The 27,287-nt window shown below is 40.4% G+C and overlaps 2 protein-coding genes across 2 annotated transcripts in view; both read left to right on the top strand.

Annotated features, from left to right (window-relative positions):
- The window catches only part of LOC119799100 (E3 SUMO-protein ligase PIAS1-like), a 94,579-nt gene extending 78,826 nt beyond the window's left edge, over positions 1-15,753 (top strand). The window contains exons 6-13 of the mRNA XM_038308836.1: positions 727-832; positions 6,785-6,858; positions 7,049-7,209; positions 9,465-9,601; positions 9,834-10,059; positions 10,425-10,564; positions 11,917-11,957; positions 13,634-15,753. Of these exons, the coding sequence (XP_038164764.1) occupies positions 727-832; positions 6,785-6,858; positions 7,049-7,209; positions 9,465-9,601; positions 9,834-10,059; positions 10,425-10,564; positions 11,917-11,957; positions 13,634-13,990 (1,242 nt within the window). The 3' untranslated portion in view covers positions 13,991-15,753. The remainder of the gene's footprint in view (positions 1-726; positions 833-6,784; positions 6,859-7,048; positions 7,210-9,464; positions 9,602-9,833; positions 10,060-10,424; positions 10,565-11,916; positions 11,958-13,633) is intronic.
- Positions 15,754-24,251: 8,498 nt separating this feature from the next.
- LOC119799094 (relaxin-3 receptor 1) lies at positions 24,252-26,967 on the top strand. The gene has a single exon (XM_038308827.1). It carries the CDS (start codon positions 24,337-24,339, stop codon positions 25,399-25,401), a length of 1,065 nt encoding a protein of 354 aa, XP_038164755.1. The 5' UTR covers positions 24,252-24,336; the 3' UTR covers positions 25,402-26,967.
- The last annotated feature ends 320 nt before the right edge of the window (positions 26,968-27,287 follow it).

The raw sequence follows: 27,287 nt of genomic DNA, 5'->3' as shown, positions 1-27,287 counted from the left end.
TCTGTGATCTGATCTTATTTTGCAAGCCCAAATCTGTAGACCCACTGCCAGATTTTATTTATTTATTTTTTTAGCCAGATTTGGCAAAAAAATAAATAAATAAATAAAACCCCACTGGGATTAGCAGTGGGGTTAATCTGCACCAGTTGGGGACAGTGGGTGTGGCTGGCTTGGTTAGTGAAATCCTAGTGTTAAAGATGCAAATCTGCAAATGTATGAAGTTCATAGATCTGACTCAGTCAAACAGTATTTATTACTAATTATCTGTGCAGCCAATTCAGGAAGTAATTACCAAACAGCTGCAAAGATATGTTCCAAGCAGCCAATAAAAACAGAGTTTGGGCATCTCTTTTTATTCAAATTACTCTAAGAAAGCAATTACAATTAAAAATTAATAGCAAATATAAAAATTTTACATTAGAATCCGAATTAGTTTAGTATTTTAGCAGAAAAACAATAAATTTCTTGTTCTTTCTTTACTTACGGTGAAATTATTCCCCAACATTTAGCTTAATCCCAGGGAGCAGGGCACTGTGGAATACTTTGGGGCCCTTGCTCAGGGACCCAGAGTGGTGGTCAGTGGGATTTAGAGCTTAGAGACTTTCCAGGACGAAAGCTCCATGCCCCAAACACCAGACCACCACTCTCGTTATGTTCAGACCGTAGAGAGCAGCAACATTCAGAAATCTCAAAACTCATAAATGCTGTTTTAATTTGTGTCTGCAGAATTACTCCATGGCTGTTTACTTGGTGAAGCAGCAGTCATCCACGGTGCTGCTGCAGAGACTGCGAGCAAAAGGCATCAGAAACCCTGACCACTCCAGAGCTCTCAGTAAGAACTGCCAGGCCTTTTCTTTGCAGGATAACTGATCCGAGAAGCTGGAATGCTTTAGGGCTAAAACTGTCCTGATTCAGAGCTACACCCAGCTCTGAAGATGAAGAGCTGCAAATGATCTATTCTCTATATTTAATCACAAGTGGTGGAAAGAAAAGACAACTGAGAGTTTTGTTTTGTAGTGTTGTCTGTATTTTCAAGGGGATTTAAATAAGAAATTCACTTTTTAGACAACTAATTAGAGCTGCTGTTCTTCTGCATTGTTGTAGCAGAACGTCTGAACCCTCTGATGGGTTTCAGATCCAAACCAATGATAATAGAAATCTGAAATCATACCCACACTTATTCATATGTTGCATTTTTACATTTAAGAAGATTGTTATCCTTTTCATGCACAAATGGACTCCTTTACTCTGAAAGTTTACCCCGACCAGAGCCAGAAATGTTGCATCACAGTTAAGGGACTCCTACCTGGAAATGCACATGCTTGGACATAAAAAGGTTTTTACTTAAATATAGATTGAAAATAAGCTGAAAAGGAAATTAAAGGATTCAGTTTAATCATAAAAAATACTAGTATTTGCAGAAAAACACAAGAGGAGAGTCTTCTCATTGCAATTGGATTCAGAAATAAACTAAACAACCTCACACTTCTCTTCTACATTACTATAATTGAGTCTTTCAAACACAAACAGTTTATGGGCGCTCTTTCTTCTCTCTACGTCTGATCTCGCTCCCATTGCATCCTTATCCCCAGTCCATGAAAAGAAAACTCATCTTTAAGGTGTCCAGTTCCAGATAGCTTTTCCACAAAAGCAAAGACTGGGTGTCCAGAGAGCTCTATACTAACAGGGAAACACAGTGGTGGCAGCATAGTGCTTCTATACATGGATATGAGTGGTTTAGCAAAGATATTGACATTAGGAACAAGTCCCTGTCAGGTTGAACTCAAAATATTCTGAAGAATACAGGCAAGCTGAGAATGAAAATAATTTTTATTTTTAGTTATCACGGTGATTCAATGGATGTTTCCACATGGATTAGAAGAGGCTGTCCAGAGAAAAAAAAATCAGAGATTTTAAAAAATGCAGATCTAGATTCCAAGGAAAAATCTGACAGATAATGTTTGAGTTAACGCTAAGAAAGCTTTGGACAAAAGATAACCTCCCAATGTTACTCCAACCAAAGAGGAATTGGTGCTAAACTGGGTTGAAAAAGGTCAATTTTCAACAGTTTAATGTATCTGGAAAAACCTGGCCGTTTTACAGGTGTGCATAATATATGAAAGTCCCTTTATATCTGCTCCTAGTTTTTTTTTATATTTAGTGCATTTTTAGCTCAGAACCTTTTGAAATATGCAACAGATTCTTGCAAACCCATCAACAAGTCTACCAGGGACAGTTTAAAGTTATTTACAGATCCTTTCCAATGAGGTCAAACTTATGAAAAAAAAAAAAAATAATTGAAGAAGATATGACAATTTGAATGCTGGCACTCTGCATAGAACGTAAAGAAGAAATCCAGTTTCAAAGATTCTTTAGAACCAACCCTGTGAGCCAGCTGGGTGGTAACAGAAGCTGCTCATTTGAATGCCTTTGCATGTAGGTGATGGTCATGTAATTAATATATCATGAAATAGATCTATTTCTCTATATTCATACAAACAGTGAACTATATGCATTCATTACACACAGACTGATATGTTCAAAATGCTTTTTTCTTTTAATTAGGTGATTAAAACTGACTATTGAAAACCCAAAATTTCAGTGTCTTAAAAATGCAGAATATTACTTTAGACCAATACAAAAAATGGATTTCTGGAAATATTGGCCAAGTGATGTATGAATGTATAGAACACTTAATATTACCTGGGGCTTCTTTTGCCTGGATTACTGCATCAGAGCGGAGTGACACAGTTTTGATCAGTCTTGAGGCTCTGCTCATGTGTTAGGAGGTGGCCTTCATTTCTTTTCCTTTGTAAGGTCTGGGGTATCCCATCCTTTTCTTTACATTACCCCATTTATTTTTTTATGGGGATAAGGTCAGGTGACGTCAGCAAGGAATAACCAATGGATCATTATTTATACCTAAAACTAATACGTTTGCAGTGATTTAATGAATTTAGCATTGATCAGTAAAATAAAAATAAAAATTTTCGTTGTGATCACGGAGTCTGGGAGCGGCCATTTTTGCCGAAATATAGTAACACCTCACTCCTGACATCTTCCAGCAGTGACGTCATGGTGCGGTAAGCCTAGCGCCATTCTCCCCACTTTACAAGCAAAATCAATGGGAGCTACTAGACACATCTGCAATCAACAACAATTATTGAAGATTTCCAGAGGACTTGACCATTGAAATTCACCAGAGCTATAGTTAAACTGACAATGCCCACGTGCATGGCAGTTGGATGTTGGAATACATCAGCTAAAAGTGAAAAAAAAAGAAGTGTTATTTCACCTTTCCGATTCATGATCCTCAACAAACGGAGTTGTCGTTGGATTGCCAACTTGAAGAGGGAGGATTTGCCATAAAACTTCTGGCCAGAGAAAAAACACCTAATATGTAGCCAACATTTGGAAGAATGTTTAAAGCTGGATAATAGTGCATTGTGACAAACACCAGATACAGCACTGGGACTTGATCAACAGCTGATAACGTGACGTCACAAACCAGTAGGTGGCAATAGTGTTCTTTGACAAACAAGAATGTCTCAAATGAAAATTACTCTTAATTAAAAAAATGTATCATTTATTGAACACTATGTAATAATTTCATATTTATTGATTCGGCACTGCATGCAGTTGCTTAGTCCTGTGGAAAAAATGAAATCTAAATCTCCATAAAGTTGTTCAGGAGCCAGGAGCATGAAGTGCTTTAAAACTTTCTGGTAGAAGGCTGCGTTGACCTTGGACCTGAAAACTGTGGACCAACCCTAGCAGAGGACATGGCACACCAAACCATCACTTACTATGGAAACTTTACACTGAACCTCAAGCAACATGGACTCTGTGCTTTCTTATCTTCCTTCAGACTCTGGGACCTTGACTTCCAAAGGAAATGCAACTTTAATTTCAGCAGGGAGTGTAACTTTGGACCACTCAGCATTAGTCCGGTCCTTTTTCTCTTGAGCCAGGGCAAGAACCTTCTGATGCCGTTTCTTTTTCAAGAGCAGCTTGACACAATGAATGAACGTCCTTGAAACACCGACTCAAGCTGCAGTCGTCTCCTTGTGCATCTCCCCCCACATTCTTGATGGGTTTTGTTTCCCAACTTTCTCCAGACTGTGGTTTGATTATTGCCTGTACACTTTCTTCTTACCACATCTTCTCCTTCCCTTTCTATTAATGTGCGTGGAACTCTGTGAACAGCCCTCCTCTTCAGCAATGACCTTCTGTGTCTTGCTCTCCTTGTACAAGCTGTCATTGATCATCTTTTGGACACCTGTCAACTCAGAAGTCCTGCTTATGATTGTGTAACCCCCAGAACTACACTGAGAGACCATGTAAAGGTTAATTAGCTGATTAGAGTGTGACACAATTTTCTAAGTTACTGAATTTTGATATTTTCATTAGTTGTCAGTTATCATCAAAATGAGAAGAAATTAACACTTTGATTCCATCAGTCTGCCTGCAATAAATAGTTATCACATTTCACGTTTTTGAATGGAAATACTGAAATAAATGAACTTTTTCATGATATTCTAACATAACCAGCACCCATAATTTGGCCATGCTTGTCAGCAGAGGCTTTATGTCAACTAACTGCACTATTGTTCTATGTAATTTTCAGAACTGTATCAGTGTTACATCTCTGCTTTGTACAATAAACATCCTTAAGATACCTAAATAAATTACACCACCACCATTTCACAGTAGCACATATAGACGCAAAATGTGAAAAACTGGCTAACAATGCTAATTATCAGCTGTCTAAGGTTTTTATCTCTGCATGTTTTTGGTGTCATGACAGCACTTTGGTCTGAAAGTAACATGTTTGATGAATTGATATTATTTTGGTAATCAGTCACTCAATAGGAGGGATGATTTGCTGACTGACAGCAGTTTGGGGGTTAGGGTTGAGTGTCTGATCAGGATGCAGTTATGAATGGATATGGGGATGTCATGTTTACACCTTCTAATAGGTGTTTGTTTATGAGCGACTGGCAATGCAGTAACTTGATCGGTCATGCCTGGGAGGAATTTGTTTTAACATCATCTATAGGATGAGTCCTACTTCTTTATTAAACTCCATAATGTTAAAGTTCTTTCAATTTGTTTCCTTAATTTGATGCCTCCTAAAATCTGTTGTTTTTGTTGAATTTCACCCCTGATTGGTCAAACACAGCTATCTTTTGTGCAAGTTAATTTTGCACCATTGTTGATGCATAATTGCTTAAAGTTTTTCTTAAGATTTTGATTTCTCTTTTGTTTATTGCAGCTGTTTAAAAAAATACTGAAAATTAATTTGGTAAATAAAGGAAATTAGACTGACAAATACAGAATAATTGAAAAACATTTGTGCTTAGGACCCCTAAATGACTAGCACTGCCTCTCATTATCAATGTCCTACATTTTTCCTTACTCCTCTGTTACGTCTACAGCTACATTAGTCACAGAAACTTTTTATGTCAAAGGAAGGGGTTTCTTCAGACAGACGTCCTTATCAATAATTAGGCTACAAGCTGTAAACAATAGAGATTGAGCAGGTGGTGTGTTGCAGAGAATGTGGAAATAAGAAGCATGCTCTGCACGCTGGAACAACTCCCAGTATGCTGAGGGGTAAAATTTATGCTTAGTTGAACAGTGCAGTACGATCCCCTAAAGCAGCGAATAAGTGCACTCATTACTTGTCTGATAGTATTTTTTGCAACCGAAAAGCAGCAGCAATTTGCAACAGCAGTGTGCAGATGGCAGATATGATATGGAGAAGATGTGGGCAGAGGAGAAAGAGAAGAGCGTTACAGTGTGTCGCTTTGTCGTCACTATTCACAGCAGTAGGTCTGTAATCTGAGCCTCTGCCGTGACCAGAGATTATTTCTCCTCTATTCAGGGCACCTCCAAACGCACTGTTAACCCAAAGAAAATGTGCAGCCCTAAAGACTCTAGGACTCAATGGTTTCCCATGCTCATGTCACAGAAAGCCTAACTGAATAAGTGGCCATGTGCTTCCTTCAGACGTGCAGCTTATTAGCTGACAGAACAAAGCAGTACAGCCAAACGAAGCCCAGATATGAAGATGCAGCTACCTGTAGAAACTCTAGGACAGGCCCAGTCTAAAGCCTGCCTTCACAAAACCTCTGAAACTGTCAGGTAGAGAACCAAGTCGTTTCTTCTTAACTTGCTCATTTTTAAAATAAAACGAAAATTGCTTTTTCTCAGAATTTGATGGTTGTCAATTTTTCCCCTCCCTTTATGATATGCCGCCTTGTTTGTACATTACTGATTGTACTTCAACTACTATTACTTTTTGCTCTAATATTTTACTTGTTGCAAATTCAGTATTTAGAGAAAACTTTAACATAGTATGTAAATATGTGGGAAATTTTCATTATTCAGAGTGTTTCTAGCTTTGATAAAACTCATCTGTCAACATAGGATTGCGTTTCCTTCCTAGGTTTGCTTACTGAGACTTTCTCCAGCTTTATGCTTATTGATTTAGGAAAATTGGTTTGATTTTGGTTCATCTTTCGTTGTTATATGATATAGGCATATATGTTATATGTTATAAGCATCCTATGACTTTAGATACGTTTTTTTTTGTTGTTTATTTAGGCAGTCAGTAACTGTTTTATAATGCATGGTAAGATTCAGGTGCATTATGAGGAGCTCCTGAACTCATTATCAGCTCTGACCTGATGCTCGCTGAGACTAAATCAGCACATCTGCAAAGAAGAGCTCCACCTGCCTGCTTCTCACAGTGCTGTTTTCCTTTCCCTCTTTCCTTCAGTCAAAGAGAAGCTGACAGCAGACCCCGACAGTGAAATAGCTACAACCAGCCTGCGCGTGTCGCTGCTCTGCCCGGTAATCACCTGTTATAAGCGTTATGTTGTATTTTAACCATCTAGTCAAGCTAACACATATATTGCCCAACATGTCTTTGACAACGTAACTCTCCCTAATCAGTGTTCTGCATTGTCATTTGGTTTTGGTATGTTTATCCTACTAAGGTGGCTAAACTAACCCCTGCTTTGTGTTTCCCTCTCCATTGCAGCTGGGGAAGATGAGGCTGATGATCCCATGCAGGGCGCTGACATGCTCCCATCTCCAATGCTTCGACGCAACGCTTTACATTCAGATGAATGAGAAGAAACCCACCTGGGTTTGTCCTGTCTGTGACAAGAAGGCCCCTTATGAGCACCTAATTATCGATGGGTAGGTCAGACAAACGTCCTGCAGCCCCTTGGTGTTTTCTGGAGGCGGATGAAATCCCTCCTTATTTATCCTTAATTTGCTTCCAAAGCTCCATATCACAGCATCTTTTCAAATATTTTTATATTTTTTTCTCTTGTTTTTTTTTTTTTTAAAGAGTTTTCTTTTGTTTGTTTTCCTTCACTTTCATGCAGTGTTTGAGCAGATAAATGATTGCATGAGGAGTTTTATTTTAGAAATGATTCTGGGTGTAAAATAGTGATGCTTAAAGACTAATAAAGAGATATGAATATCTAAAATGCCTTTATTTCTGACTTTAAATCAGGTTAAGTTTAATCAGTGTTAATGCTGGCTATAGTTTACACTCATCTGCTGTTTAGGCTAAATGGCTAGCCCTCCAGCAATCAGAAATCCTAGAAAATCCTCAGCAATGAAAGGTTGGTTCTACTGAGGTAAACCAATTAGGTTTTAAGGAATATAACTGTACTGAAAATGGAAGATTTAGATCCTGATAACTGAAACACGTTGCAGGTTGATATAGAAGAGTATTATGTCAGAAGGTTAGGGTATGAAATCACTGACTAATTATTATCATTTTGTCTAAAAGATCAAGTTTTCCATCCTTCTGTCCTTCCTTTCTTTCATAATTCCTATTCTTTTCTTGTTATTCCTTCCTTCCTTCCTTCCTTCCTTCCTTCCTTCCTTCCTTCCTTCCTTCCTTCCTTCCTTCCTTCCTTCCTTCCTTCCTTCCTTCCTTCCTTCCTTCCTTCCTTCCTTCCTTCCTTCCTTCCTTCCTATCTCTTCTCTCTCTTTCTTCCAATGTTGCCAATCAAATAATCTTGCATTGCTTTATTTTATCAATAATTCCCTCGCTTGTCTTTCCTCCCCTCCTTCCTTGTCTCCTTCTTTCTTTAGGTCCTTTGTTTCTTTTTGGGCTTCTTTTGTTTCCATTTTTAAAGCCCTACCATTATAAATAATTATCATTGATAAATTCCTAGCGAGCTTAATTCATTTATATTTTAAAATCGAAAAAAAAAAAAAAAATTAAAAATTGGAAGTTATGCAGCTTAAAAACAAGTAGAAGTAACAGTTATATTTTTTCTTTATAGTCTGACTTGGATGAGCCGTCTGCATGTGTGACTATGCAAAGGAAGCACTTATGAGTTTACCTGTAAATCCTCTGAATGAAGAAGTTTCCTGGAGAAAAGCTGGAACGTTTAAACAAAGAGGAACTTGCCTAGAAGACCTGCTCAACTTTTTGGGGGGTTCTGCACATAGTAGCTCAGCGACATGCCAAATGATACCGCTGTATTAGCAGAGCGTCTTGTCTTATCCAAGTGAAAGCCTCTGATGCACTTCAGTGATTCTGATTTAAGGCGTTCTGTTGACCCAAATCTTGTTTTGTTTTTTTTTTTATAAATCTGTATATTACAGTATCTTTCACTTACCGGTGGTGAGTCTGACATAGTGGAAAAATTGCAAATCTTCTTTTGCAAAGTAAGCTTGTATAAGCGATGAAAAAATACGTATATGCAAATATACAATAGGCATTCCCTGTTGGTCACATATTTTAATGTCTCATAGTGATTTTTTTGGGATCATTACTTCCGGTTTTAGAAATAAACTTGTCTTTGAAATAACCATTTCTTGTTATAATGTTCTATCTGTCAAACTCTTATGTTTGGTACTTGAACAAAGGGGGACAGAAAGGCTGCTGCTGCATACATATTAATGGCATCTCCATGCTCTTTGTTCTTTGCAGCAACAACAAAGACACAATTTGTTCAATATTTGCAGGAATTCTTTTTATCTGTTTTTTAAAGAAAACACTCTTGGTTATTTTTTAATTGCTTTTGTTTTTCTTCCTCTTTTAACTCCGTTTGTCCATTTTCTTTCCTTGATGTTGCAGCACAACGTGTTGTTTTTATCCGAAAAGGTTCTGGACAGAAAATTTTTTCTAAAAAGCATCGGAAGTCCAATGAGAAGGATTTAAAATATTATAGAAATATTGATCATGGTCACTACTAATGACAGGGACATTTAGCTGTAAAAAAAAAAAAGTGCATCAATTTGAAAGCTGTTTAGATTTAAGTTTATTTTTGCAGAATTTGATGTTTTCTGTGGCTCTGACTGTACCTTTCTGACAGCACCGGTGCTTAATGTCCAAGTTTTTCTGTTTAAATTAGTTTTAGTGAGAAGTCAACCGAGCTTTTTAACTGAGTCTTTGTTTAATTCAACCTTTGCCTGTTTGCTCCCAGACTTTTTGTAGAGATCCTCAACAGCTGCTCAGACTGCGATGAGATCCAGTTTAAGGAGGATGGCAGCTGGGCCCCCATGAGGTCTAAGAAGGAAGTGCAGGAGGTCTCCTCGGCTTCTCTTAACAACGGGCTGGATGGTGAGTTCATTGATGCTAACAGCAGCAGGAGGGCAGATTATCCAGTTTGAATGAAAAGTTGGTAAAAAGACAAAAAGAGCATAAAGTTGCACTCCTGCTGATGTGTTTTCACCATCTGTTCTGACGTGATGAGCTGCCTCTGGAGAAATAACAGCCAGCAGAGAAGATCCGTTTCCTTCACTTTGAAGTAGTAAGCCATAACGCAGACTGAGACAGCAGGGCTTCTCTGCAGGCTCCTGTCGGACATCCGAAGGCTCCGATCAGCACAGCTCCTCCTCCTCCAGCCACAGCGACAGCAGCAGCAGCAAAAAGGTGGAAGTGATCGACCTGACACTCGACAGCTCCTCGGACGAAGACGAACCAGATTCCCCGCCGCCTCCTCCTCCAGCGCTGCCTCCTCCAATCAAAAGAGCTTGTCCTTCCCTGTCCCCGACCTCGCCGCCAGTCATTAACAAAGGGTGAGGCGACGTCTGAAACCATAAATAAAATGTAACATTTATCTAATGAACACACAATGAAACATCTGCAGCTAAAAACTCAGTAAGGATGAAAACATAAGATGCTTCCCCAACGTATTGGGATAATAAAAGATTAGTTTACTTTTAAACAAACGAGCGTTTATAAAGAGTTGATCTGCCATCTCCCTGGACCTTAAAACAGCTGCATTTTTCTGCCAGATGAATATTTATGAGGCCTAAGAACATCTGCTGCCTCCTCTAGCTGTTGAACGCCGTATTTTTGGAGCTCAGTAGAGGAGGCAGGATGCTGACGTACCCTACAGACATAGCAGAAGCTAAAATGTCTCTGTTCACACGCTCTGCAGGGTGTTGAACCTACACCACCAGGCCTCCCCTGTCAGCCGCACCCCCAGCATGCCTGCCATGGACAACAGCTACATCCCCCCAGTCCCTCCACTCATCCAGGACTACAGACCCTACTACCACACCCCCAACGAGCTGTCAGGTAACTACCAGGCATCACAATCTACATCTCAAAAAGCTTCACCTGTTTAAAATATGTGACGGAAGCAGAAACTCTCATGAACTTTTCCACATTTAATTAGATGATAATCACCGTCGGTCAATTTAACTGAATAGACCAACATAAAATAGCTCATGATTAAAAGGAAAATGTTATAGGAAAATAGTATCAAAGCCATTCAAAGGGCTGTGCATTAGAAAAGGAAACAGGAAGGAACAGAAAAGTAGATTGCAGTGTCATAAATAAATAATAATTAGAGTCTAATTAAATGATAGGGATGATTATTAAAGATAAGTAAATAAAAAATGAATGGAATATGGACTATAAACTAGCACTGTCAAAGGCCCCTCTAAGCAGATGCATCTTTAGATAAGAATTTAAAACAACTGAGGGTTTTTTTTTAAGCTGTTTTACAGTTTTGTGGAATGTATCCCTTTTTTTTTTTTTCTCTTTCCCCTGCTTTTATTGTCATTACACGGTCACAAGTACAGAGCAATGAAATTCACTCTCTGCATTTAACCCATCGCCTTGGGGAGCAGTGGGCTGCCATTGTGCAGCGCCCAGGGAGCAGAGTGGGGTTAAGGGTCTTTGCTCAGAGACCCAGAGTGGCAGGCTGTGGGAGTGGGGCTGAAACTCAGAACCTCAGCATTCCAAGCTCTATTTCCTATCCACTAGGCCGCCACTCCCCTTAATCCAGATTAGTAGAGCATAATGACAATATGCTGCTTCTTCATGTTGGTTCTGGTTTTGTGTATGTGGAGGGGATCACAGCCAGAGGACCAGAGAGGTTAGGATGGACAGCAAGTCTGTGATGGATTTTGGTTTTTAGACTAACAGAAGTAAGAGACACAGAGCACTGGATGTGCTCCACTTTCTCAGCCTTAGTAAGGATGCAGGCAACGGGATTCTGGATCAGCTGCAGCCGTTTGTTCCACTTTTTAGGAAGACCTGAATTACAGACCAGCTCTAAACCCTGATTGGTGGTTTTCTAGCTATAATAACTGAAGCTGAACTTTGAACTTTTTGGTCCGGAAACCGTTACCTCAATTTAGCTTTTATTCATCTGACACATTTGGCAAATCCATGCATTGATTTCTTCTATGCATTTAGCCAGAGATTAAATTGGTTCATAGTCACCTGGTGACATCATAATATAGCTATGAGGATGGTTCCTATAATTATAGATGTTTTCCTTTTTTTTTTCTTTTTACAAACCTCGAACCTGTGATGCTTAATTCTTATTGTTTTTCTCCAGCCAAGACATGTTTATGTCACCATCTGCATCCTGTTTTTACCCGTGTTTAAAACTGTCTGTGCTTGTGCTTCGTTTCCAGAGTTGAACTTCTTCTCTTTTCTCCAAGGAGACAATCATCAGGTATGTTCAGCTTTAAGTCATATGGAAACAAACTGAGGAATTATAAAGGAAAATGAGTAAGGTGCTTTAAAATGTAATTGTGATGTTTTTAAAACCTGATTATAGACTGAATTTTATATAAAATGCTGCTTGTACTCAGTGTTCCCTTTTTTTCTTTTTTTTACTGCGAGTGGCTTTTAGGCTCTGCAAGCTAAATAAGGAGCCTTGAGAGCAAAACACTTGAGAAATAAAAGTGGTCTGGCGCTAAAGAAACATTAGGTGACTTACAGCTTCACTATTCTAGCATATTAGCATCACAGGTTTCTGCTAGAAGCCCAAAACTATCAGGATGTGTGGAATTTTACTCGCCTTTTAAGGAGAAATATCCAGAAACACGAAGCAGGTCAGAAAGGGGAACAAAACAGAAAGTAAACATTCCCAAGCTACAGAACAGGACAAAGAAATCAAACCCAAGGCTGTGCAGCCTTCCTATAGAGGAAGAACTACTCCATCACTCCTGGACTTCCCCAGTCAACATGCAATTAAAAACCTTTTCCTCAATGGTTGCACATGCAATCTTATGAAAATAGATTCTCAAGTTGAGCACCTCTTCCAGCTCCCCTCAGTTCATCATGGTTTCCATCTTTAGTCTTTAGATCCTCAGTTAAATCTGTATCATTAATTAAAGGCAGTCGGTTCGATCAGATCCTGTATTGAATAATATTTTTATCAGAAGTTTCAGAAAGCAGGAATAACCCATTCTGAATAGAGAGTTCAGTTTTGGGATATTTAAGATTCTCGGTTTCAGAACAGGTGATATCGGCCTGCTAACAGCCCAGAGTTTAGTCAAAGCACGAGCATAAAAGAAGCCGTCATTAATGGAACGCAGAAAACAATCCACCCTGGCTACAGGTAGAAATAAGAACGCTTAAAGAGGCATTATGGAGTTTTCTAATGATACTGCCACCTGTTGCTTAAGCACAAAACTGCAGTGTTCTTCTGCTTGTTCCCATAGCTTGCACTCATGTTTAAAAAGTTTGTTTTTGTTCTTTTTCACCTTAACCAGAGTTGCCATTAACATATGAGGTGCTTCTAAGTATCCACAGAATTCATCTTGAATATAACACTAACACAACAGTTAGGTAGGTTGGACCCATAATGCGCCAAACAGCACAGCAACGTCCGGCTCAAAGTAAATTCAGGAAAATAGCTTATAGTAAGATAGTATAGTAGCTCTTCAAGTTATGTTTTAGTTGTAAAGGGTAAAATAAAAAGGATATTTTCAAGATATTTTTGAGTAAAAACTTGCATCATCTCTCTTAAAGTGTGTATTTCTCATCAATAGAAAATATTAATGACACCAATATGTTGAATACTGTTGCTGGTGAAAACAGCAATAATCAACAACCTCTGAATTTGTATTAAAAATGCATCTAATTGCGTGAAGTGTAATAAACATTTGCTCTCCAAAATCTACAGGTTCTGTTTCTCGGCTTTTCTTGTGTCTGATCTAATCTTAAATGTGTGACAGACTCAGGATAACAACTAGAAATCAACCTTCCAACCAGAGTTAGTTCACAGAGAAACTTGATATAGACATGATTCAGGATAAGAGCTATCAGCTTTCTGAAACCATAAATCCAGGATGTTTGGGGATTTATCCAAGTTCTCACTTATCCTACTTCCTCCCCCCGCAGCATTACAACATGGTCATGGCAGCAGCAGCGGCTGCCTCAGCCTCAGACGACCACGAGCTCCTTCTGAACCGCTTCCTGCCCTACAGCACCTCCTCGTCAGCCTCCCAGCTGTTCCTTGACCAATCAGGTACCCCCTCAGCCCCCTCGCTGACGGCTCCCACCAACGGGGTGAGCAACACGGGCGGTGGCCTGGTGTCATCCAGTAGCCTTCGAGACACTCACTCCTCACTGTCGTCCTCACACGCGGCCTCTCACCCCTCACACACTCACCCCGGGGTGGTGGGCGGTCGAAGCAGCGCCGAGGCAGCGGTGGCAGCCATCTACGGCGGGATTCCTGACGTCATATCGCTGGACTGACCCCAAAGGGGTGTAAGCACTCCGGGCCCAGCTTCTGAATGCAGTAACAAACCTGACGCCATGCCGACCGCACGGTAACGTTTGAATCCAGAGATTAGACCGGCCCCCAGTCTTTGGAGCCACACGGTGGAAGCTGCTTGGAGGAGAGCACCAGACACCTGAGTGGGTAACATCTCTTTTAGGCTGCAGATGTAGACTTGGCGATGCTGATCCCAGATAAGGAATCAGTTTGGACCACTTTAGTTCTGGTACCAACTCGGCACAAACAGCAGAGATGCTGCCTGAGCTCAAACGCAAGGTTGGAAGGTTCTTCGTTTTTCTTTTTGTGAAAAAAACCCCAAGACGCAGCACCGTGTACAGAGAACAAAGTCTATTTTCCTCCTTTACTTTTGTATGTCAGGAACATTTTCCCAGCGGTGAGCTGCTTCTGTTGCTGTTTGCAGCTGGAGGAATGAATCATCTCCTCTTTCTAGCAGAAAACACCTGCTGCCATGTCCTCTCCTCTTTTTAAACTCCACCTTCGACCATAACCTGAGTTTTCCTCCTTTACTCTTCAAGCTCATTGTGTATTATTTCTCTAATAATGTTGGATTTACAGTTGAATCATATTGTAGTAGTTTTGATATTCTTTTAACTTATGTGTAATATTTAAACAGTGATATATGCATTCCCTTTGACTTTCAGGTTGATCTTCCTGTTTTATTTTCACTCCTTGTAAAGAATCTGCTGGCGTTCAACATTTAAACTATTTATTTTTGCCAATTTAGACATTTAGCTGAGCTGAGTTTTCCTTATTTTTTCTTTCCTTTTTTTTTTTTTTTTTGCACAATGCCAAAAAAAGTAGGTACAAATGAAAGTGATCTGAGTGCTGTTAAATGCCAGTGTTTTCTTTTTTTTCTTCTCCGTATTGGTCGTGCTGACTGTTAAAAAAGGAGCTCCCGCTGATGCTGCCGTAGCAACGTCAGGCGCCCACAGCATGCGACCAAGCTTTAACCAGTGCCTGTTTATGTGCGTTTGAGAAACTTTAAGGTCTTAAAATCTTCTCCTTCAACTTCCTCACGTCTCGACTGGCGTTCTCACCCATCTAGGAAGATCGTTTTTGGGCGACGTACTCGTGGGGCTGTCTCGAGAGCGTCTGCGTGTCTGTGCACGCACGGTTCGCTCGTGAATGTACATTTTTATTCGTCTTTATCCAAACTGTGTGGGAGCGCTCCTCAGATATGACCCCCCCTCCCCTCTGTCCTGTCATCCTTTAAGTGTTCCCAGTGTCTGCTGTTATGAGCGTCTCTTTGACATCTCTCTTCCATTCTCCGGAGACAGCCAGTGTCTAATTATCCCAGCGATGGTGAGATAATGAGCACTGACAGCAGCGACCATCACCTCACATCTCCCGTCCCATTCCTCGATAACTTCCTTGGCATTTCTAGCTTCATTCCCTGTTTTTCTCATGGGAACCAACTCCTGCCGCCCAAAAGGACTCCATCATCTGCTGGAACAAATTCTCCTTTAGTGTATTTTCTGTCTTTATCAGTATTTTATTTATTTTTTCTCTTTTTTATTAGTCCTCTTGTCTGTGTATCCTTTTTTTTTTTTGGTTTTTTGCTCGTTGGCTGAAAGAAAGTATGAGTCACTGTCATGTCGGAGCCGCTTGTGAAATAGATTTTATTTAATATGCGTTAAATGATCATTTGCCAGCAGCACGACTACTCAGAAAGGTGCTGTTGTGATGATTCTCCAGGGAAATAAATGCCACTGTGCATTTTCTCGGTAGCAGACTCTGGTAATCCTTTTAAATGAGGGCACAAAACGGATGCTTAATTAATTTGTGCATGATTAATTATTTCTTTGAGTGAATTATTTTAGTCTTCTGGAGTCCAGGAATGCAGGAATATAAGCCGCCTTCCTGAGAAATTAAGGCTGCAGAAGCAGGCGCCCTGCGGAGTTGTTTCTCAGGTTGACTCCTATCACTTTCAGCTGTTTAGAAGAACAACATCCAGAACAAAGGTGGTGAATATTAAACATTCCAGTAGGCATGTGCTGGTTTCCAGTTTCAAGGTTTCCAACTGTCCAAAACCACTGCTCCATCACACCTCTACTGCTGCTTAGTCATTTTAATTAGAAAGTGCAAACAATGTGTCTATTTGGAGCATAGAGCAAGCTGAGCACTGCCCGTCCGCTGGCTGAATGGAGGCTACTACGTTTCTGTTCTCTTATATAATGATAAACATAGGTATTTCTAGCTGCTTATAAAAGTAATATGTGTTTAAACTCTCCTCAAGCCCCTTAATGTCAACATTTTATTCTTCCATCAATATAAAACTTGCCAGAATGGTCATAAGCATTTTAAAAAGTAAAACTTTATTTATAAAACAATTCAATTTCAATTCAGTTTATTTCTATAGCGCCAATTCACAACACAAGTCATCTCAATGCACTTTCCAGTTCACCAGATCACACAGTCAGATTGATTCAAGGTTTTCTATCTAAGGAAAACCAGTTGATTGCATCGACTCATTGACTCAAATACAATCCCTCTCACTAAGCATGCTTGTAGCAACAGTGGAGAGGAAAAACTCCCTTTTAACAGGAAAAAACCTCCAGCAGAACCAGGCTCAGTGTGAGCGGCCATCTGCCGAGGCCGACTGGAGTTCAAGGAGACAGAAGCAGAGATACAAAAAGCAACACACTTATTCAATATTTTTTTGCTAGATCTTCTAAAGGCCAGAACCCACTGAATCTGATCTTGAGTCCGATCTGACAGAAAATCGTGCTGGATGAGGCCGTGGCGTTTAGCACTTATTGAAAGTAAATAAGTCAACACGATTTTACACAAGAGGAGCTTGCATTTCCGACTGAGATAGACCCCAGCTCTGTTTTAGTCGGACTATGCAGTAATTCAGCTGCAATTTTATAAGTCTGACAGGAAGAGAGACGCTTTTGGGGGAAAATACAAAATAAACGCTGGTTAACAATCTCCTCCAAAAAAAAAAAAAAAATGAATAACTTAAGGAGGAGAAAAAACAGCTATAGAAAAATTGTGATCCTCTTTGAGCCTCACAAAAAAAGAAAATAATGAGGTGCAGACAGAGCAGGTAAGTGCGACATATCTCACGCATCTTTATAAAAAAGAAAGAAAAACTCCCAGATCTCTCTCTGAGAATCGCCTCACTCCAACTGCGTTTATTACTGCTTTTTTCTTCTCTTCAGACATAGATCTCATTGTTTTAATATTGTCAGACTCGTTATGTGGGGCTTTGCTTTACAGAATGCTCCGCTCCGTTTTTTTTAATAGCGTTTCATCATCTGTCCAAATCAAATGTGGGAAATTGTTTAATTTGTGTATAGTACAGAGACAGAAGTGGAAAAAAAGTTAAACAGATCTGTCCACGCTGCCTTGTCGGAGCCTCTCTATACGCCGTCATTGTGACATGAAAAAAGTGGATCAGAGCTTAAAAAGTCTTACATAATCAGTGTGTTCTGGCCTTAAGGCTAAACGGGCCATTTTTATTATCATTTCTAGGACCTCCCCACTTTTTCTCAAACCTGCTGCATTAAATTCTATTCTTGTCTTCTACACCCTGGTGAAGGAGTTATGCATAATTTGTTTTCAAAGTCCAACACCTTTTCAAGAGATTTTATGCCGCATTGTAGTAGGTTGAGTAAGTGAAATATAAATTACTTTATGGTTAAAAAAAAAATGAGACTTTAATTGAGAAACATCAGACAAACCAAAACAAAGTTGCCTTCTGTCTAAAAAAGAAAGACACAAGAATAAAATTATCTATTTTGGCCATTCATGAAAACTAAACATAAGAAAAAAATTAAATTACAAATTATTATTCTTTACAAGTGGTAAATTCTCATCAAGGGTCATAAAGTAATATATTAAAAATAAAAAGATAATAGTTAACGGCTTATTGCACTTAAATGTGTATAATAAAAGAAATCCAGTTTTTGTTATTAAATGCATTAAAGGTATAGTGGAGGATGTTTTTTTTTCCAGGTGGATCATCAGAATAAGTGGTCCTCCTAATTGTCAATCATTCTGGTGATACAGGTGCTGGTCATAAAATTAGAATATCATGAAAAAGTAGATTGATTTCAGTAATTCCATTTAAAAAGTGAAACTTGTATATTATATTCATACATTACATACAAACTCATATATTTCAGATGTTTATTTTGTTTAATTTTGATGATTACAAATGACAACAAATGAAAATCTCAAATTCATCATATCAGAAAATTAGAATATTGTGAAAAGGTTCAAAATTGATGGCCCCTGGTGCCACACTCTAATCAGCTAATTAACTCAAACCACCTGCAAAAGCCTTTAAATGGTCTTTCAGTCTAGTTCTATAGGCTACACAATCATGGGGAAGACTGCTGACTTGACAGTTGTCCAAAGAAAACGACCATCGACACCTTGCACAAGGAGGGCAAGACACAAAAGGTCATCGCTAAAGAGGCTGGCTGTTCACAGAGCTCAGTGTCCAAGCACATTAATAGAGAGGCGAAGGGAAGGAAAAGATGTGGTCGAAAAAAGTGTACAAGCAAGAGAGATAACCGCACCCTGGAGAGGATTGTGAAACAAAACCCCTTCAAAAATGTGGGGGAGATTCACAAAGAGTGGACTGCAGCTGGAGTGAGTGCTTCAAGAACCACCACACACAGACGTATGAAAGACATGGGTTTCTGCTGTCGCATTCCTTGTGTCAAGCCACTCTTGAACCACAGACAGCGTCAGAAGCGTCTTGCCTGGGCTAAAGAGAAACAGGACTGGACTGCTGGTGAGTGGTCCAAAGTCATGTTCTCTGATGAAAGTAAATTTTGCATTTCCTTTGGAAATCAAGGTCCCAGAGTCTGGAGGAAAAGAAGAGAGGCACTTCATCCACGTTGCTTGAAGTCCAGTGTAAAGTTTCCACAGTCAGTGATGGTTTGGGGTGCCATGTCATCTGCTGGTGTTGGTCCATTGTGTTTTCTGAGGTCCAGGGTCAACGCAGCCACATACCAGGAAGTTTTAGAGCACTTCATGCTTCCTGCAGCTGACCAACTTTTTGGAGATGCAGATTTCATTTTCCAACAGGACTTGGCACCTGCACACAGTGCCAAAGCTACCAGTACCTGGTTGAAGGACCATGGTATCCCTGTTCTTAATTGGCCAGCAAACTCTCCTGACCTTAACCCCATAGAAAATCTATGGGGTATTGTGAAGAAGAAGATGCAATACACCAGACCCAACAATTCAGAAGAGCTAAAAGCCACTATTAGAGCAACCTGGGCTATCATAACACCTGAGCAGTGCCACAGACTGATCGACTCCATGCCACGCCGCATTGCTGCAGTAATACAGGCCAAAGGAGGCCCAACTAAATACTGAGTGCTGTACATGCTCATACTTTTCATGTTCATACTTTTCAGTTGGCCAACATTTCTATAAATCCTTTGTTTTTATTGGTCTTCAGTAATATTCTAATTTTCTGATATGATGAATTTGAGATTTTCATTTGTTGTCATTTGTAATCATCAAAATTAAACAAAATAAACATCTGAAACATATGAGTTTGTATGTAATGTATGAATATAATATACAAGTTTCACTTTTTAAATGGAATTACTGAAATCAATCTACTTTTTCATGATATTCTAATTTTATGACCAGCACCTGTATGTGTTCATATGTTTACGGAAGGCCGGTGGTGAGTCTGACATAGAGGAAAAATTGCAGATCTTCTTTTGGAAAGTAAGCTTGTATGAGTGATGCAAAAAGGAACTTTTAAACAGAGCGTGCACGAGGAGAAATGGGCTTGTGCACGCTCTTGCACGCGTTTAATAGGCGTTCCCTCTCAGGAGCGGGTACATGGTTGTGCATGTGCATTTTGAATGTGGAGAGGGCGGGTCTTTTCAAAAATTTGCAAAAATCCTCCACTATACCTTTAAATTAGCAGTTCAGGTTAAAATGTTATTTCTTCTATCAGGCTTTTAAGGGTACAGTTCAGCTGTCAAACTAGCAATTAATTTAAAATAAATTTTATATGACAGTAATGTTCACTGATGAACATATTTTCAGTGGGTTTCAGTCATTTTTTTTTTTTTTTTTTCAAATTAAAATGAGTGGTTAATTTATATGTTTTTAAACATATTTGTAAAATATGGCTAAAAACATTATATGTTGATCAGGATTACCCTAGAGTGAGACCAGCCCATGCCTACAGGCCTCACCTCCAGAAACTTTCTATCCATTTACCTCATTTTACCATCTGGCAACCAGCTGCAGATTTAGGGCTTTTTTTGTTCAGCAGTTATAAAAATATATTTAGAAGCTTTAAAAAAAAAAAAAAGCTCTGGCCTGCATTTAAATGTGACCTAATTAGCTGTTTATAGCAGGGTTCCTATATTTTGAACACTGCTGCGGCCAAAATGTCCGTCAGCGTCATCCCCCTTTTAATGAAAATCTCGTTTGATCATTTTAAATCTATCATGATACTGAAACTAAAATAACTTCTCCTAAATAAAACATTTTAAAACCAGCTTCACTGGCCTGGAAAACAAAGCTGCCTCTGCAGAGGTTTCCTCTGCTGCCTCCTGAGCTGCAGACAGCTTCATTCAGAACAGCAAGAAGTCCGTAAATCATTAACCGTTGATCCTTCAGCCTCATGCTTTTATCAAGAAGCGTTTACCAGATTTCATCTGCTCTGTTTGTTCCAGTAATAAGCCCCCCCACCCCCCCAGTGGTGGGATCCCTTGATGAGACGGGTCACTGTAACTGAAAGCGTTTGATTGCCGCTTATTTAACAGAAGCTTCTGTCGATGCTTGTCGTGCTACTGAATTCATGACGGAGATGGAGCACGAGAGCAAACCGTGTTGAATGTGTTTCTGTCAAAGTGTTCTAACGTTCTGTGTGGGATCACCAAAAACAAAACAGTCGCATCTCCTCCTGGTCTGTGTTACATGTTTGTTAGGTGGGAGAGTCGACGTGTTAAGGAGGACTTTTCTTCTTCTTCTTTTTTTGGCTCTTTGACAGTTAACTCTGGAAAAAGCAGCTCCACTCTGATCATCCTGACCTTAACTAAAAGGGAAAAAGTGTTTCTATTCTGTATGTTTGGAGCCCTGAAAACTGAGGTGTTTGATGTCCGCTTGTATGTTTCTTTGTGTGTGTCTTTACGGAGCAAAAGGAATAAAGTAATTTATATATTTTTTAGAAAACGAAAGCTGTAAAAGAAAAAAAAAAAAAAGACTGTGGCCAATAGTCTCACAGCAGAAATGCTCTCTTAAGACGGACTTGAGTCGACATCTGCACTCACTGCCTTATTAACAGGTTCCACAGCTCCAATCTGAGGGAATAAGACTTGTTTTAAAGAAATAAAGAGGCTTTTCATGGATGGAAAAGGAGACGGTGTACAGTTAGACCCATGTCAGTTTGTACAAATATACCAAGTGAAAAAAAATATTTATTACCTGCATTGAAAAAAAATTGTTTACTTATTGAATGTTACTTGTTTATGTAGAAATGTAGATGTAATAAAACGCATTCTGCTACATTTGAGTGTTTCCATTTATTTCTGCCGTTTCCTGTTAAAGCCTACTGCTCCGGTTGATACACTATCTGGAAAAGTGTGAATAAAATAAATGAAATCTGAAATCTTTGACTAGATTCTCCGTTTAGCTGCCTTACTGTTCTTCCTGTTCTTGCTTCCTTTCAATCCTTCCTTTTCATTCTTCCCTTCCTGTTTTGTGTCCATCCATCTCTTCTTGTCCTTTTTATTTACCCTTCTATCTCACCTGTAGTCCTTTCTCTCTTTAAGTTTTCACTTTTTTTTCTTCATGTCCTTCATTCCTCCTGTGTCTTCTTTCCTTACTGTTGCTTCCTTTCTATGCAATTTTTACTGGAGTTCTTCCATTTGATATTTGCAATTTATTTAGAATTTAGTCTTTTAAATGTTAAAAAAAGTCTAAATGATCTGAAGATGGAACAAGTTTGGAAGTCTGGCTGTTGTCCCCATCAGGGTGAGTGTCATGATGGGTTTCAGATGTTTTACCAACATGCAGAAATAACTCAGAGGCGGATTAAAAGTTTAACAGTTTATTGGAAGGGGATAACTCAAAGAGAACAAAAGGAGGATTCTTAGCTGGGGAATATCCAACGGACAGGTCAACCGGAAACACTAGAGATCAGAGTGGCGAGTTCAAGGTCCGTAGGAATTTTCAGGTCTAAGCTTAAACCAAGGCAGGGAAGTACTCACAGAAGTAGACTTGAGGTTGCTCCTTGATTCCTGTTTATGGGGACTTTACAGACTTGGTGATACTTGGCTGGAGGGCAGACAGGTTGTGGTCGAGAGGAGCAGTGGAGTGGAATGTCAACAAGTTTTCCTGAAGTGGACAGCTAACAGGAGCGGTGAATGTTTTCCTTGAATCTCAGGGAGACAAATTATTCCTTCCAATGCTTGAAGGACCAGGCTTATCCAGTAGATCAGGAAGTTATCCTGCCGGAGACCACAAAGGAGGCAAAGGATTAGAACCCTGGGCAAAGAGAGACAAAAACTCAGAAGGTTGGACACAGCTAATCTCAGTGAGGCTAGAGTACGCAATACTGGCAAACACTCTGGCGTCGAGGTGGTGACAGTCCGATGCTCATATACTCCTCTGGTGCTGACCCAACGAGTCGCAGGTGTGGGTGGAAAACCAGAAGAGGCCCTCCAGGCCAACAGGGGAAAAGGGCACCATCTAGTGGATGGATGGAGACAAAAAAGGAAAACACAAAACATCTCCCACAAACAGAAACCCTAATGCTGTGTCCACACCGGACACAGCAGGCGCGACAGAAGCAGCAAGTTTACATGCAAAGTCAATGGTTGACGCGCGTCAAGGCGCAGCAAAAGGTCCCGCAGCGCATTTTGAGCAGCAGGCGCAGCGTGTCCAAGCATCTGAAGGAGTGTGTTGGGCGCGTTTAAGCATCTGATGCACGTGGCTCGCCGCAAACGCGCTGCTGCTCGAGATGGAAAAATTGAACTTTTGCTGCTCGACGCACCGCGTCAACCAATCAGAGAAGCTGATCTGGGAGCTGGCAGGGAGAGAGACACAGCGCTGATGACACAGAGCGCTGTGATCACTCCTCTGAAACAGTTTATTGACACATAAATTAACTTAAAATGCAGAAATCTGCCGGCAGAATATGCCCGCTTTTATTATCCTGGTGCCTGCAGATCGGATTATTTAGATGAAAAACACCTACCAGCTGCCATGGTGAACCGCGAGAAGGCGACCCGGCCAGAGGCTGCTGATGAAGGGATTCCTACTGACAGCGCCGCTGGTATGTGGGGGTCTGAGCGGCTCCGACAGAAATAATATTGGAAGGCAGGATGATAATCTGAATGAACTGACTGCACTGATTACGTTTTCAAGTGGATTTTCTCACTTAAAAACATATTAAAACTACTTTATTCCAACTGATCACAGCAAATATAGCTGCAAGGCAAAGAAAGGATAGAGTAGCTCCGCCCAACGCGCATCAGACACACTTGTATGGCAAGCGTCAGAACTAACTGGTACAAGCAGCAAAAATGAAGCAGCAGACGCGATTTTGCTGCTTTTGCTGCGTCCGGTCTGAACGTAGCTTAACAGTCATCTCTTTAGACCCCTACAATAGCTCTGAATGGTAACTAAAAGTTAGATTGAGAACCTACAAATCCCATATTATAACTAATACCATTCTTAGAAGCTTAAGTGGGGTTCTAAAAGAGTATTTCATTTACATGTTCATAAGTGAATGACATCAAAATAACCAGAGATTTTCTTTTAGATCTACTTTCCTGTCACTGATTAGGAAATTTTCATTTTACATTAAATAATATGCTATAGAAGAAACTCTCTGCTTCACCTTTATGAACATTTTCATGGTTTTTCCCCATATTTTAAAGGCTAGAAATACAAAAGAACGCAGGTTGTTTGAAATACCAACATATTAGCTACAGCAGATATTAAAATGTAAAATGGTTTTAAGTGAGGTTTGATGTCAGTCGGCCACTAGGTGGCAGCAATGAGTCGCTGATGAAGTTTCAGCCTAGTTGGATGAATCAAACTCCTTGACGCATCCGCTCTGCCTTTTAACAGCTTTAGACTCGCGATATTTAATAATGTTGTATTAGTTATAAGTAAAAACGATTATTTATGGGTGATTTGAGTGTAAATGGAGAAATAAAAACTGTTCTCCTTTGCGCTTGGTCTATCCACTGCGTCCTGCTCTCCATCCTCACCCCACCCATGCTCTCCATGAGAGGCGGAGGGTGGAGCTGTCCGGACAGCAGCAGCTGCAGGCTGTCTGTCACTTTACAAGATTCAAGAGGAGATGAGAAGTTGGGATGGCAGCAGTCCGTGGACCTCTGCGTGGGGAAATATGTCCAGAGTAAATAAACGGCCCGATGCTGACAGGATGAGTGAAGCCAATGAGAGCGCATCTCTGAACAGGTCGGTGAGGCTGGATCTGTTCAGCAACCTGGAGGACATCGATGTGAGCGCGGATGGGAGTCCGATCCTCAGGTTCCTCATCTGCCTCGTCTACTCCGTGGTTTGCGCCGCGGGTCTGGTTGGCAACCTGCTGGTCCTGTTCTTCATCAGGGTGAGACAGGAGCGCAGGAAGTCCAGAGTCAACTTCTTTGTGCTCAACCTGGCAGTGACGGACCTGCAGTTCGTCCTCACGCTGCCCTTCTGGGCCGTGGACACCGTCATGGACTTCAGCTGGCCGTTCGGAGGCGCCATGTGTAAGATCATCCTGTCGGTCACCGTCATGAACATGTACGCCAGCGTCTTCTTCCTCACCGCCATGAGCGTGACGCGCTACTGGTCGCTGGCCTCGGCTCTGAACAACAGAACCGTGCGGAGGTCCTGCTCCGCTAAGTGGGTCTGCGCGCTGATTTGGACCGTGGCGACCCTGGCCACCGCGCCCACCATGATTTTCTCCACAGTCACCAACGTGACCGGAGAGAAACTGTGTCTCCTGCGCTTCCCGGGCGGCCAGTACTGGTTAGCGGTTTACCACATCCAGAAAATAGTGGTAGGGTTTATTCTACCCATGTCCATCGTCTCCATCAGCTACTTCATGCTGCTGCGCTTCATCCGCAAGCGGAGCATGAAAAGCAGCAACCCCAAGCGGAGGTCCCAGGTCACCAGGTCCATCACGATCGTCATGTTGTCCTTCTTCTTCTGCTGGATGCCGAACCACGCCGTCACTCTGTGGAGCGTCCTGGTCAAACTGAACTTTGTCAACTGGGACATCGCGTATTACATCGCCCACACCTATGTGTTCCCGATCACCGTGTGCCTGGCTCACACCAACAGCTGCCTGAACCCGATCATTTACTGCCTCATGAGGAAGGAGTTTAGGGACAAACTGCGGGATCTGGTCCGCAGATGATAGTGGGGTTTTAAAGGCACCTGGAGCGATTTAATGACATGCGTAATGCGATTGGCAAACAACCAAGGCGCACGGCTCTAAAGCGCAAAATCGCAGCCCATCCACCCCGCCTGTTGGCTTAAATATCGTCGCTCTATAGAAAAAGATTCTTCTGACTCATTCCAAGCTGCATGAATGTTAAACCATAAAGAAATTCTCGCTTTGCTTGGTAAATACGCGTCATGTTTAGTCCAGGCGCTGTGCGTAAATGCGCATCACAATCCTCTGCGTTTTTGTGCTTGTGTTTTAACTGGACCGATTACGTGTCCAGTAGCTTTCTGTGTTGATCTGTGAATGTTTTGATGGTAAGTGCATTAAAAGAAACCGGTGAAGCCATGTACAAAAGGATGCCAAACAGTGATTCTTGTAAATGGGCAGAAAAATACCTTATATGTGCTATTAGACTATAGGCAGCTTTGAGTAATAATATTATTGTCCAAATGTCTAATCAACAAAAAAATCAATATGAAACGGATCTGAGGGGCTCAGATAAGCACCGCATAAAAAAAAAGACTTAAAAGTAAGCACCACAGATCATCCACTACATGCAAAACATTCCCTCCTCTCCTCACCGCTCTATCAGGATTTGTCTGCCAGGATGAGCTTTGGACCGAACTGAATGTATAAGGATATAATTGGGTCGATTAGAAATATGAACACATCCTTTGTGTTTTTATGCTGCATTCAATGCTGCATAAAGAGCTTGCATTTGTCAGAAACTCTTGGATTATCCTAATAGACGCTGCATGAAACACATTATTTTACCTCACAGAGATTTTTTTGACTCCTTTAAATGAAAACAACTTCACTGACAAGAAAAAGCATCAAACTACTGATTGCTTTCCTTCAACTTGGATTGTTTGTTTTGTATGTTTGTCTCATCAAGTGTAAATGGTGTTTGTAAATTCATTTTCTATGTAATCTTATTTTATTAAACTGTCTGCATTTTTGGACCGGCCTTGTTTAAAAAATATATATAAAGACAGTTTTGTGCAGATGGTAAATAACTGATGACTTTTCAAAGACGGGAGTAATTAAGCCTGTGTAAAACAAATGTTTCTGAAATATGGCCATCTCTTAGAGCCATTGATGAACGAGTGTTCAATGGAAGTGCAGAGTCATGCTAAGGAGCTTATGTTCCTTAGTTTTACAAACTTAATTATGCTTTCACCAGGTTTTATAACTGAGCAAAAGTGGGGAAAATCTGTTTTTGTGTTTCAATTATTTTACCCCTAAAAATTAGGAATATTATAAATTTTAAACCCTGCTTTGTAGAAATTTTTATGGAGAAACAAGTAAGTGTTCGGGAGATCATAGAGTCGTCCATATTCTTTAGGAAGCATATTTCAGTCAGATTGGAGCGAAATGATCTGTAAGCAGATGTTTTCATGTCTGATTCTCTTTTGGATCTCTGTCTTCTTTCTTCCTTTTCATCTAACCCATAATTAAGCTTTAATCAAACCACTCCTTCGTAGCTCTGGCTGAATATTAACAGCCGCTAACATGTTGGACCGGCAACCTTCACATTAGTCTATAATCTCCTGCAGTCTCCAGCAGGTTCTATTCCAGGATCACTCTTGTCTCCGTCCATCTCCCCATGAACTCCTGCTTTGCTTAGTTTAACCTTCCCCACAGCATGATGCTACCAACCTCATGTTTCACCATGGTGGTTAACCATATTTGCATTTAGGCTTAAGATTTCCAGTCTCATCTGACTACATTTTCCTCAGCCTCTGCTTTTCCAGCCTTTAGATGAATTCTTTGCATTATCAGATGACTGATTGAATAGTGCAAGAAGGTCAAAGCTTCTGGTAGATTTTTTTAACCTAATCTTATTTTAAACAAAT

Source organism: Cyprinodon tularosa, unplaced genomic scaffold (assembly GCF_016077235.1).
Source record: "Cyprinodon tularosa strain WSP-4 unplaced genomic scaffold, ASM1607723v1 ctg649, whole genome shotgun sequence".
NCBI classification, from domain to species: Eukaryota; Metazoa; Chordata; class Actinopteri; order Cyprinodontiformes; family Cyprinodontidae; genus Cyprinodon; species Cyprinodon tularosa.
This window is presented reverse-complemented; position numbering and strand designations above follow the sequence as displayed.